General features: G+C 46.1%; 1 protein-coding gene across 3 annotated transcripts in view; it reads left to right on the top strand.

Moving 5' to 3' along the window:
- Positions 1–12,711, top strand: part of RGL1 (ral guanine nucleotide dissociation stimulator like 1) — a 265,812-nt gene extending 253,101 nt beyond the window's left edge. For all 3 annotated transcript variants that reach the window (XM_019804492.2, XM_002923877.4, XM_011230614.3), the window contains 4 exons: positions 179–365; positions 4,441–4,695; positions 8,713–8,827; positions 10,998–12,711. In XM_019804492.2, coding sequence (XP_019660051.1) covers positions 179–365; positions 4,441–4,695; positions 8,713–8,827; positions 10,998–11,185 — 745 coding nt within the window. In that variant the 3' untranslated portion in view covers positions 11,186–12,711. The remainder of the gene's footprint in view (positions 1–178; positions 366–4,440; positions 4,696–8,712; positions 8,828–10,997) is intronic.
- Positions 12,712–13,869: the final 1,158 nt, after the last annotated feature.

The raw sequence follows: 13,869 nt of genomic DNA, 5'->3' as shown, positions 1-13,869 counted from the left end.
TGAGATGTTTACTATGATTTGTGAGACACTTTATACGAAACACTGTCCAATAATGACAGGGCATGCAAGATGGACAAAACAGCTAAGGGGTTAATTAACACAGAACATTTCCTTAATCATGGATTCCAGATTTGTAAGAATCATGGATTCCAAATGCCTGGCATTATGTTTCTTGCAGGCTGTTTCTGGGGTCGGACATCATTACCAGTAGCACTCCCACCAAAGAGCAGCCCAAGTCCACTGCCAGTGGGAGCTCTGGCGAAAGCATGGACTCCGTCAGTGTGTCATCCTGTGAGTCAAACCACTCGGAGGCTGAGGAGGGCTCTGTCACTCCCATGGACACACCTGATGAGCCTCAAAAAAAGGTATTCGTGTATTCCCTTCCCATAATTCCTAATGTAGACACCTGACATAGTTTAGTGTTTGCCACACAAGAGTGTCTGTTTTCAAGTTTATCGCTCTACAGTATTTTGAACGTCATGTTTATAAGAGCCGTCAAAGCAGAGTTCAGTCTGGGGACCCATTCCTTATAGAAACAGGTCTAAGAACAATGAGCATGTTGGTTTATTCATCTGGCCTTCGAAATATTGTTCTGGACCCACATCCAATGGCGACTGAAGGACTGTGGCCTATAACATGAGGTATACTTTATTTAGGAGGCGTAGGATTTTCTTAGAAGGAGTGAAAAGTCAAGAAACAGAGATGTGTCAACCTCTTGGTTATGCTTTTACCACAATAGTCTTAGCCATGCTTTTACCACAATAATCTTACACAGTAAACCACTCCTGAACTCAGTGACTTAAAACAACAACCACTCATTCTGTCTCATGCATCTGCTGGTTGGTTGATGTTGGATGGTCTTGGTCCTAGGCCATGGATTTGGTCCAGGTCTGCTCTACCTGCCTCTCATTCTTCTTGGAGTAATGAGGCTCCCCAGGCCATGCCGTTAGTATGCTAAGACAAATGAGCAGGAGAGCAAGCCCCACCCCACAAGTATGTATCAATCTCTACATCCACCAACATTTCATTGCCCAGAGCAAATCATGTGGCCAAATCTCATCCAAATAAATGAGGCAGGGAACTCCTTCTAATGGGAGGAACTGTGGAGTCACAGTGCAAAAGGCATGGATGCCAAGGAGAGTAAAGAATTGGTAGCAATTATACAATCTGCTATGTACCAAAAAAGAGAAAGTGATGAGAGATGATAAAAGAATTCCCATTCCCATAGTGTTTCCATTTTCCATGGCTTCACAAGATTTGTCTTAATCTCCTGTATACATCTGCTTCAATCTGTTGGTCAAGAAGCTTGGGTCAGAGATGTCAACTGTGACGTGACTAGAATTTGCACCATTTGGGGGAGATTTTTGGCTAGCCAAACTTGCTGCGTGAGTGACCCTTGGCCCCATAGCTTATGCATAAGCCAATGAGGTGGCGTGTTGGGAAGAATTCCTCCATTTTGTTTGTATCTGTCATTCTCTAAGGGGATCAGTGTACAGTTTCACGTTGTGCTATAAACAACCGCAGCAGTATGGGAACCCTCACGTGACCTTGTCACAGTGCAGCCAGTCCTGGACGGACGTCATGCTCGGGAATCATCAGGTCTCATGAGATGCCTCAGGTGCTGCCCCTGCTGTATTTCTTACCTTTCTACTTGGAAATCCAGAGATACATCCTCCAAACATTGAAGGAATAGCTCTGCGAACACCTATGAGTCTGTTCTCTGTTTTCTCGGGCATATTTCCTAAACCAGCGATGTAATCATTCTCCATGACTTGACATGCACCTTTGAATTTGTTAAAATCTGGGGTGAAGTCTCATTATTCACCTGTTGACAGGTTTTTATGATTTGTAGCCCCCTTTTCTGATGGTAGACATCGTACAAAGGTGACAACAGAGGTATTGCACACATCTTTGTGGGATTCCTCCCTGTCCAAGGAGGGGATGGAATTATCTTCACAGCTGTCGGTGCATTGGACATGTGCACAGGTCCTGACCATGCCTTTGAAAGCTGCCCAGAAGCCCAGTGTGTCATTTGCATGCCGCTTGCTAATTCCTTTTTGTCTCCTCCCTTATCACACTGGTGCTTCAATTTCTTACACCAGTCATGAGTTTTTATTCTTCAGATGAACCTTTCTCCGAGTCAGGAATCTCTCCAGGTTTAATGCTGAATCGTTGACTTGGATACAAGTAGCTGCTGGGCTACAGTGTCCTTGAATGTCAATCGGAGAGGCCTTGGTTCCCCTTGCTCACTGCAGAGAAGGGCCGGGATGACCCCCCAAGTCTCTCCCTACCCTGGGCCCTGCAGCCTTCAGGCTGTCCACTGTGCCTTTCCCAGTGTACTCCAGGAGGTTGCTCTTTTCAGTTATGTGTACTTTGCATTCCTTTTTCTTCATCCCCCGATCATGATTTCCAAACATTTATTTTCTTTCTCTTTTTTTAGGGATTTTATTTATTTATTAGAGAGAGAACAAGTGGGGGAGGGGCAGAGGGAGAGGGAGAAGCAGACTCCCCACGGAGCAGGGAGTGTGAAGTGGGACTTGATCTCAGGACCCTGGAATCATGACTTGAGCTGAAGGCAGACCCTTAACCGACTCAGCCGCCCAGGCACCCTCTAAACATTTATTTACACACTTGCTCCTCATAGTAAATTCTCAGTAAGAGCTGGGCTTCGTCAGGTGGTCCATTTAAAGCTGCTATAACCCAGGCATCTTCAAGGCTTTATCTTAAAGTCATTAAAATTAGGGAAACTCTAAAGAGGAAAAGGGATTTATACAGAGGAAAAGGGAAGTGAAAAACTTACACCAACAATTGGAAAATGGACCCTCTTGGCTGTTGTGTGGTGCACCTTGAAACAGAGTGATGCTGTTAAAACTCTGCACCATAAGCCCCCAAATAGAGCCACAAAGTTGATTCACTTGCAAAAATAGACCAAAAATGTTACTAAACCATATTGGGATAGAGGTACAGTTAGAGTGGCCAAATCAGCTTGCTGGTTCTAGTTAAACAAATCATACAGTAGGATTTCATGTACTGTTATGCCGTAGGAAGAAGAAGTCCATAGGAAATAAAATGGAGTAAACTCCATTTTACTTGGAAGCTAGATAATTAGGGATACTAAATTTCTGTACTCTGTTTCCATGGACAGGCAGACAGTTATGAAAGAGATTTGTAAGTTATTTATTTTTTAAATGATTTCTGAAGGTATTTGATAGGATTAATGTGGTATCATTTAGCTTCACACACTCTGAGAAGTTATTTTTAATTTTCAACAGCAAGAATTGAGATTTAAAATGATTCGATTTAATGGCTTTTGTTTTTTATTACAACCTAGTGAGTTTTGGGCATCCTATTTCCTTGGTAATTAATTTTGCGTTGTTTATGGTAACTGTGTAGTTAATCGGCAGACACATTAACTATAGCACCTCATTCCTTAATTGTCTTTGATACACAACGTGAAAATGTATACGGTTGGTTCTAGAAGCAAATGGAAGAAAGTAATGGAAACTGTTCATGGGCTGTGTTCCCTTTGGACAAAGTCACTCTGTTTCTCTGAGTCTTTTTTCCCCTTGTAACACTCTGCATTTTGTTCACAAGATAGTTGTGAGAGCAACACGAGATACGGTACATGAAAGCTCATCACAGACATCACAGTGCTAAACGCCATGAAGGTAGCAGTGTTCTGTGTTCATGCAGCACTTCTCATCAGCTTTAGACTGGGCCTTGGCTAGGTGCTCGCTGTGTGAACCTGGCGGTGGGAGTCAGGGAACTTGGGAGCGGGCCATGGTGGTACTGCCGACTGTTTTTCTCTCTGGCCTCAGGTTCCTCAGCAGTAGAGAGCGACTGGGGCCAGGTGATCCCCAGGGACCTTTGGAGGACTCTTAATCCTTGCAGAGCTACATAATCTGTGGTCCTTATTTTAGAACTTTCCAAAAGTACAGACATTTCTCTCCTGCTACAAAATCTGATTGTGAAGTGGAGCCAGGATAGGAATGATCTTGGTTGGGCTTGTTAAGCAGCATTCCCTCTCCAGGCAGTGGGACTGGATAAACTGTTGGTAAGTAAGGCTTTCCTTCAGCCCTGAAGCTTCCGACTTCCTGCCGGAGTCCATATTGCCTCTAGTTTCTGGTATTTGCTGCCATCTGCTGGCCACTTCCTTAAAAGCAGCTAAAAACTGGGGAATTGCAAGACCAGCCTCGTAGCCACCCTCACCTGGATGCAGAGGGACCAGGGCAAGTACCCAGTCACTGGCAGCCATCTGCCAAAAGAGTGCTTATACCAGGGACAAGATGTGTGTGTCCTGTGCGCTGTCACGGAGGAAGTAACAGACGTTTATTCATCCCAGCATCTGCCTCTGCCTGTGCCTTGACAGTTGTGTGAGGCATGCCATTGGCTGAGGTTCTAACACTAATGTCTTCTTCTGGGGTATGTTTACTCTTTCAGCTCTCTGAGTCTTCCTCATCGTGTTCCTCTATCCATTCCATGGACACAACTTCCTCAGGGATGTCGTCCTTAATGAACCCCCTCTCCTCCCCGCCGTCCTGCAACAACAACCCTAAAGTCCACAAGCGCTCCGTCTCTGTGACATCCATTACCTCGACAGTGCTGCCTCCCGTTTACAACCAACAGAATGAAGACACCTGCATAATCCGCATCAGTGTCGAGGACAACAATGGGAACATGTACAAGAGCATCATGGTAAGGCGCTCAGACCCCCACCCAAACGCTTGCGCATGCGCCCAAAGTGAGTCCGCACCCAGATCTCTCTGGGTAGACGCTGGTAATGGATTTATATATTAAAAAATCTTCATACCAGTAGTGCCCGTAAGATATAATTTTCACATCTTAAAAATTGCTAAAACTTACTCATCCCGGTCAGTGTTGCTTTTTTTCCAAACTATCAATTTGGTTGAGTGTAGAAATGTGTTCCAGGGAAGGGGCCACTCCGGCAGGTCTTCCCAAAGTCTTGCTGAGGAATCACGTGTCTGCGTTTAGCATGAATTCCCATGCGTTCTCAGCAGCCAGCTCCGTGCTGGCCCTTTTTTCTCCTTTCATCATTTGGAATCAAACCTAGGAAGGTGAATGATCAGGCTGGAAGTGCAGTTTGAGTCCATGAGGAACTATGTTTACAAATTAAATGAGACTGACCTTTTTTTGCTTCTTGTAAAAACCGTGTTTGTGACACAATCTTGAAAATGTTTGAGATGAATGGCAGGCTTTTTGGAGTACATTCAGAGCCTCTCCGGGTAATGACCTTGGGTGGTCCTTACAGGAAGAGACTCCATTTCTAGGTCATGTTGCATATTAGAGAGCAGGTTCTCCTTTGCAGCGAATCCCGGGGCTAATCCTCTGTTTCCCTCACCTTCATCTCTCGCCTTCTTGGGGGGGGTGCACTGAGTGCTTTACAAGCTCAGCTCTGAATACGACATAAGTAATATGGAGGCACTCGCTGTCTGCTCACATTCTAAAGGAAAGCTTTCTTACGTCAGTCATCAAATCAACAAAATACTTCTAGAATATTGGTTGTGTGCTAGTCACTGGGCCGGGCTCTGTGGATGGGGAGATGAGGGGGGCATTTCTGTCTTTGAGGAACTTACAATCAAAAGGGAGATCAGAAAGCATTATGAAAATGTACCGAATTCTCTAGTAGAGATCAGACCAGATTGTAAAGGGCCTGTGGCCCTCATGAAGGAGTTTAGGTCCTACAGGCAATAGGGCCTCGTGGAAGGCTTTTAAGTTGTGATCAGATTAGTTCGCTGGAAAAAGTAGCTGACGTTGTGGAGATGGCGCTGGGGTGTGGGGGTAGATTGGAGGCGAGGAAGTGAGATAAGGAGCTGCTATCATAGTCCCTGTGGGAGGTGGTAAGGGCTTGAATGACAGTCATGTGGCTGGAGACAAGATGGGTTTTTGAAAGATAGTTGTGAGGTAGAATTGTAGAATCCATTAGTTTAGTCATCAACTTCGTGTTGCCATGGTAGGGGATGAGCAAGAGGGAAAACTGAGGGCTGTCCAGGCAGCTTGATGGTTGGTGGTCCTATCAAGTGAGGTATGAACTACCCAAGAGGGAGGGTTTGAGGGCGCTGAAATTGGAGGGACTGGTGGGACATCCGGCTGGCATTGTCTAATAGAGGGGCAGAAACCCCATTGGTGCCAGGCTGGTTCTGGGGCCGAATGCTAGAAGGGAGTCATCCGGCCCATTAGGTGGACAGAGTCACAGAAGGAAGTGAGAGAGAGGTGGGAGAACCGCCGGGAAGCCGGGTCACCCATGGTATTGTTTTGTTCTCCATGGGGCTTCCTCACATGGCTTCTCTTACACGTGCTCACCTGAGAAGCAAGTTCCGCCTCATAACTCTTCGGTGTCTCTGACGTGAAAACGAAGGGCTAACACGCGCAGCCGTGGGGACGGAGCTCGAAAACACCACGTTGAGCTAAAGAAACCAGACAAAGGATTACATGCCACAGGAGTCTGTCCTTTCAAAAATCGGCCAAACGAACTTGCGGTGTTAGAAGCAAAGCTCAGGGAAGAGGCACAGGAATTCCTTGCGTTCTGTATTTAAGGTGCATGAAGGTGACACCGCAGTGTCACTCGATACTGCGCCGTTCATACACTAGCCGCGAGCCACATGTGGCCGTGGAGCATTTAAAATGGGAATAGTCCAGATGTGCCCTGAGTGTAAAATATACACCGGATGTTGAAGACTTAGTATAAAAGAAAGAATTTCTCATTGGCAATTTTTGTGTGGATTATATGCTGAAATAATAGTTTGGATGTATTGGATGAAATCAAATATATTATGAAAATTGATTTCCCTTCTAAAAATACTTTTTTAATATGGCCTCTAGACACTTAAAATGAGACACGAGGCTCTCATTATCTCTATGTGCTGGTGCTGGCTCCGCGTGCCCCCCAGGCGGCCCGATCGAGCTGTTGATACTCACTGCGCTCAGTCCCTTTGGTGGGACAGAGCAATCAACACCCAGGGAAAGCCCGTGGCCATCCCTCCTCGCTTGGACACACCTGGGGAAGCTTAAGGTCAAGAAGCTAAGGGTAGCCTGGCTTTCTCCTTAGGTAGGTTTAAAGTTGACAACTTAGCCTAACATTATTCACCTTAGCCCGACCTACATCCCCAGAGTGGGATCCTTTCTCTTTAGCTTTATGCTCCGGTCCAGTTTGATCCAGCTGTGGGAGTATTTTCTTTAGACTATCAAAGCACATATTTCCTCTTTCAGAATTTTGTGTGCATCTATTTCTCCCTTGGAAACAAATATGCCGGATGTTTGCGTAATAGACAAATGAACAAGGTCTTTGTTGCTTACAAGGACCCCATTGTATGCATGCTGTTTATTGAATCACAGATCCCAGCTGCTGCTCCAGACCCCCGAGGGAGACATCTAGGCCCTGTCATCTTCAGGCTCTCGATGACAGTTTCTTGGAGGACCTTATTCTTCTTCTCCTTCTCCTTTTCCTGCTTTCTCTCTCTCCTCTTACCTTCTGATGGGAACAGCTTTTATTTTTAAGTACCAATAATCTTGTTTTCTTTTGCATTCTTTCTAATGTAAAGAAATCACTCAGGGGATGGTATGAAAGTCAGGCCTCTTTCCCCCTTGTCCTGAGCACCCTCCAAATAGTTGGCTGATGTGCAGAGATCAAGGGAAGAAAGTCAGAATTGGGGGTGAGGAGAACCTTTACTTGCACTTACAAAATGATAGATTTATTATTTTTAAACATTTAGAAGCTGATTTTTATTGAAGCCTAATTTACATACCATTACATACAAGGATCCTACGTATTTCGTTCTATCGTATCCGTGTAACCCCCACCCCAAATCTATCTAGATAAAGAACATTTTTCATCCCCCCTCAAAATTCCCTGTGCCCTTCCAATCATTTCCCCCTTAACCTTAATGAAGGCTAAGGCTTGTTGTTGTTCGTTTTCTAACACCACAGATGAGTTTGGCCTGTTTTTCAAAGAGTAGACTCCTGCGGCATGTCATCTTTTGTCTCTCTCTCTCTTTTTTTTTTGCTCAACATGATGCTTTCGAGACCCACCCACATTGTTGCACATGTAGTCCTGAGTTTACAGTGGCTATGTTGGGTTCTGTCAGGAATGTGTTACGGTCTCTTTGTCCGTTCCCTTGTTCTCCCCTGTTGAGGGAGATTTGGGTTGATTCCGGTTTGGGGCTATTATGAACTAATCTGCTGGGAACGTTTCCGTAGGAAAAGTCCATTTGTGAACATGGGTTTTCATTTTTCTTGGTAAATACCTGGGAGCACGATTGCTGCTGGCTCATGGAGTCATTTGTGCCTTTGGAAGTGGTCAGTGTGCAGAACTGTGACCATGTCTAACCCACAGGTTGTAGCTGGTGCTCAACAGGTAAGGCTTATTTTGGCCCAGGACCAAAATGTGCATGTCTCACCATACCCTCCTCTTTCTCCCCACGCTGGCACCTCATCGGCTGTGGAGGAGAGGGACAAGGCCCACGTTCTGTTGTGCTAAGGGAGGACACTTGACTGAGAGAATAGGTGACAGAGAGTAGGGGCCCGTCACCACTTGGCTACTAAGGGTGGAGCCAGGACTGGAACCCAGGAGTTCTGGCTCCTGGTCCTGTTCTCATTGCCCAAGAAGGCACAAAGCAGCAAGAATAGGAGGGTCGAGAGAACTCTTTCAGGAAACATGAAGCAAAACACTTAGAGACCCGTCCGTTGTCTTTGCAGTTGACGAGCCAGGACAAAACCCCCGCCGTGATCCAGAGGGCCATGCTAAAGCACAATCTGGACTCAGACCCAGCCGAGGAGTACGAGCTGGTGCAGGTCATCTCGGAGGACAAAGGTGGGCACGTGTCGCTTCTTGTGGCAGGTTACCCCGGTTTTAGAAGTCAGAAAATGAATGCAATGTTTTTGTGGGTTTTTTTTTTTTTAAGATTTTATTTAATTGAGAGAGAGAGCACAAGCAGGGGGAGCTGCAGGCAGAGGGAGAGGGAGAAGCAGGCTCCCCGCTGAGCAGGGAGCCCCACGTGGGGCTCAACCCCATGACTTGAGATCATGACCTGAGCTGAAGGCAGACGCTTACCCCACTGAGCCACCCAGGCGCCCCTAGAATCTGAAGACTCTTTACTTCACAGTTACTGAGGCAAAGAACTGGTGATCGTACTTCAGGATGCCTAGGAACCCACTGTTCACAGAAATTCCTTTTATGAAAATGCCAGGAAAATACTCACCCGAAATGTATCTGTTTTTTGCTGGTTTGAATTGGGATAGTATTTGTTGAGAGGAGGAGACAGGTCTGGTCGGTGACTCCTCTGAACCCTGCCACATCATGGAAACTCAGTCACACGAAACCTCTTTCCAAGTGCAGTTGGTGACTGAGGCCACCCCTGTCTGCCGACAGACCCAACACTAACCGTGTCAAGCGTCTCGGGGCTGTTCACCAGCAAGCAGTCCCCTCATCGTGAAAAGAAGAATTCTGCAAGTTGGGGATAAGAGAAGGGAGCAGCTCTCACACTCCATTTGGCCAACAGATCACCCAGGGTGGCATCTTGGGCCCAGAGAAGAGTGGCTGTACCTTTTCCTAGTGAAAAGCTGTAGCCTCTGAGGAAATTATTTTTCAATTACCTCTTGGGGGTTTTCTCATTCATTCAGCTGAACCCTCAGTTGAGGCAAACCCCTGTCCATTATATCTTTTATTGTCGTTACAGTTAAAATTCTAAGCCTAAAACGTAGTCTCTTGAGTTTGACCATGTTGCCCACAATCGGTGAGGCCGGTGAGTCTGAAAGACCAGGAGCCCTGAGGTAGTCTGGGCCCAGCTTTCTTCACCACTTGGGTGGTCTAAGGAGGGCTGCTTGACCTCCTCCAGCCTGGGTCCTCAGTGAAAAGGAGGCAATACCCTACTAGATCTCCATACATCACAGCGTGGTTGTGAGGATAACAAGAACTAAGGTGCCCACGAGTACTTTGGAGGTATGCCAAGTGACGTGTAGTTCTGAGGTGCATTATGACTGCCCCAGGAATGTGTGGGCAGGACATGGGGGGCACTTTAAGGGAGTTATTCTTTATGGAACATTTGTGCAAAATATCCTAGAGTCACTTAGAACCTGATGGCATCAGTCTTGCTATAGACTTTCCATGACTGAAGTTTCCTTCAGCCTCGCTGAATCTGCAAGCACATACTCCTGCAGATGGCCTCCCCGACTCCCGGCTGCCAGCGTAGACTTGTCCATCTTACCGCTTTATTCCCCGGCTGCCAGCGTAGACTTGTCCATCTTACCGCTTTATTCCCCGTTTGGTTTCCTTAGATACCCACTACCCCTGAGTGCTAAATAGTATATACCTTCTTTTAAAAGTAAAAACTAACTAAAATAACTTTGCTTGATGATGTCATCTTATACTGGGAATTGTCCTTTCTGAGAAATTGCGGCTATCTGGTCGGGAATCACTGACGTAGGTACGGTTTAAATGTGAACAGATATACCCTGTCTTATTTGGATGCTGTTTAGTATTAAACCAGTTTGATTTGGGATGACTTCAAAAAATATTTCAATATTCCAAGTAGAGAGTTCTGGAAAAACCTGTAGATTTTTCTTTTCTCCCCCATGTTATTGGATTCTCTCTGTATGTGAGAAAGGCTGCATTGTGGAGTAGAAAACACCTGGGTTGGAGTCCCAGTAGTGCCGTTGACTGGCTGCGATCCTGGGAGTGTCATTTCACGTCGCTTGGCCTTTGTTTTCTACTGCTAATATAGTCTGCAGTTGAACACTGAATTCATGGGTCAAATTTCTAAGGTCGTATTTGCACTTCATTTTTTAAGATTGGGATTGATTGGGATTGAGGAGTCCGGCATGCCAATTTTGGGGGTGGTAAGTCATTGCCTGGTTCTGGTCACATCCTGGGGACACGGGGCCATAGTCCCTGCCTTGTGGCTGGGCAAAATCTCCACCTGACACGGACAGTGCTGGGCCAACCTACACCAGCTGACTGCCTTCTCTCTCCTGATCTCTTTTAGAACTCGTGATCCCGGACTCGGCGAACGTCTTTTATGCCATGAATAGCCAAGTGAACTTTGACTTCATTTTACGCAAAAAGAACTCCATGGAAGAACAAGTGAAATTGCGTAGCCGGACCAGCTTGACGTTGCCCAGGACAGCTAAACGGGGCTGCTGGAGCAACAGGCACAGCAAAATCACCCTCTGAAGGGAGGGTCCAGTGGCCCCTGGCTTAGCAAGGGCAGAGTGGGGCTGAGAACAGGCCGTGGTGACTGCAACGACCATCCAGTGTTAAGGATCATTGGCAAAGTCAGCAGATACTTACTGAATACCTCTGGTGTGCGAGGCGCTATGATCGGCACTGTGGGGAAATCGGAGATGAGTTTGACAATGAAATGGATGAATGTTTCACTGATTCTCTTTGACCTATTTGAGACTGAAATGCAAAATTATCCACTTTTATAAATATATATATATGTACACATATTAGGTATGTATGTGTGTGTATATATATAAATATATGAGGGACTTATGGGATATTCTGGACTATGGAAAAACGAATTTGCACAATGGCCTGGGAAGTTGAGGTCACTTTTTACAGGGAAATAGAAAGAACTGAAAACCGAGTCTCATACCTTCCAAGTAAATGGAGTCAATCCTACGAATACAGAGTGTCCTTTGTGCCAGTATTATAAGAAGTCCAAACCATTTTTATGAAGGGAGAGAATTCCCTTCTCCATCAAGTGCCATCAGAACGTCTGAGCTGCAGAGGCCGGAACGGCCACGGCTGAATGAAAGGCCACTTGGGAAAGGGTTTGGATGAGCCAGTGGCTTTTGACCTCTGCCTGCCTCTGCCACTTTCTGCAACCCCAGGGAGCGAGGGCGACGAGGAGCCTCGGAGGCCCATCTGCCCCACCGGTCCAGCCATCATGACACCTCTGGAGTCAACACAAGCCCGTTTTGATTCCTGGCATTGTGTTTCTGTCCTCCCCCACCCCCACCCCGCGACAAACAGATCACAGTCATTACTGCACAGGTAGCCATGCTCTTTGGTAACTTCTCAGCCAGAAGAGAAAGCACAAAAGAACGGTGACTCGTTTGGACTCTTACCTGCCTTGGAATGCCACTACTTCGTTGCCATTTCTGATCACCTTCTTTTGCATGTAAAACTGTATGTCTGGAGTCTTTCGCCATCTGGATCGTAGTACCTCTCTGTTACGTGCAATTTGTTCCTCAGGTGTAGAAATTCCTGCTGCGATGGACTCTATTTGACCATTGTGAGCCTGTGAAAGATTTCCGAAGAGCGATTGCTTTGTGGATAGCCCGTCGGCAGATGTCCCTGCTGGTAGCGGTGTCCTGTTGTACTTACTAACTTTCATAGCATTATTGTGCCTGGTCACGGGGAAAGAAATGGGGCCACGTATATCATCTAAATCATTTCTAATGAGGTACATTTCTTCCAGATGGAATCAATGACCTTTATTTTCCAGGTCCCCACACTTGCTGTCACAGTGTTACTGTTAAGTGACATTTTTGTCTCTAGGAACACCATCACCCTCTCCCTTCCAAATTTGAGCTGTGCTGGGGTTTGAACTAAAAAGCCATAATGTGGGATATCGACATGTGTAAGAAGCACTTTCAAAATGTCCTTCTTAAGAAAAAAAAATTCTCAAAATACCAGTTTTTATTCCAAAAATAAAAAGAACCAACCCAGATATGAAGTATGGATTGTAACATGAAGCTTTTTGTTTTTTCCTTTTTCCTAATCCTGTTAAGACAGCTCCTAAAGGTTATGTGAGATTTATGTCATGTAAATAGCCATATGAAATCTGCAAGAAACACCAGGGAAAGTTTAGAGATGTGTGGCAGCGGACCAAAGAATCAGCCAGGAAGGCCTCACATTTCCCTTAGGTCTCTCTAGGAGAGCAGACTGCATCGGAAGACTGACTGGGTTTCAACTGGTCGAAAAGCACTTTCTTCAGTTTGCAAGGCTCGTCCGATTTGTGCTTCTGTGCTTGGAGGAGAGATGGCCAGGGTGCTAGACATCGTGGAGATTGAAATAAATGTAGCCTCAGCCTGAATTTCTTGGTTTGCAGGTCGCAAGATATAGGACCGTTGGCCTGGTTTAGGGCGTGGCTGCAAAGACCTGTGTGTCGCGCCCGTGTGCTCGCCCTATGTGTTGTACTGTACATGCAGAGTCTAGATTTATATACTGCAATGTAAAATATATATATATTTTTTCCTTTTTTAAAGACAATGGAAATTCCAAGTAGATAAAACATAGCCTCATTTATTTAATGGCACTTTCAATGTCTTAAGTTTGTTTCCTGGTGGACAGCCGGGTGCTGCTTTCAGCCGCTCGCATGCTTGTCTTTCTGCCTCTCCACCATCTGTTTACCTTTTGGTTAAACTAATAAACTGTTTTGGGACTTGGTTGGCATGTGCTGCCAGACCCAAAGGGATTGTATCTGGAGTATTCATCAGGTGGGTTCTGGGTTCGTATCCGGAGTACTCATCAGGTGGTTCTGGGATCCAGAGGTGTCCGTAAGCTTGTTGGAAGCCCACTGTGCCGTGGCTGGAGGGAGCAGAGGGGAAGCCAATGGCAGAGTTCGGAGGGGATCCTTTCCACTGGTGATGTCATGAGCATTTGGGGGAGAGCGTGACATGCTTAGGAAACTGCAGTCCGAGATGATGTCTTGCCAGATAGCTGTTCTCTTAGGAGTCATGTGGTCGGGGACTCTTAAAAAAACCCTGAACTTAGAGTTAGGATCCAGGGTAGTACTTTGCCTCCTTTCCGACAGCCTTTTCCCTGATCTGCCATTGCTGCCAACTGTGTAATTCTTGAAACTGTCCACGGTGCTCTGGAAGCCAGGAGGGCATCTCGGAAGGGAG

The sequence above is a fragment of the Ailuropoda melanoleuca genome, chromosome 8 (assembly GCF_002007445.2).
Source record: "Ailuropoda melanoleuca isolate Jingjing chromosome 8, ASM200744v2, whole genome shotgun sequence".
NCBI lineage: Eukaryota > Metazoa > Chordata > Mammalia > Carnivora > Ursidae > Ailuropoda > Ailuropoda melanoleuca.
This window is presented reverse-complemented; position numbering and strand designations above follow the sequence as displayed.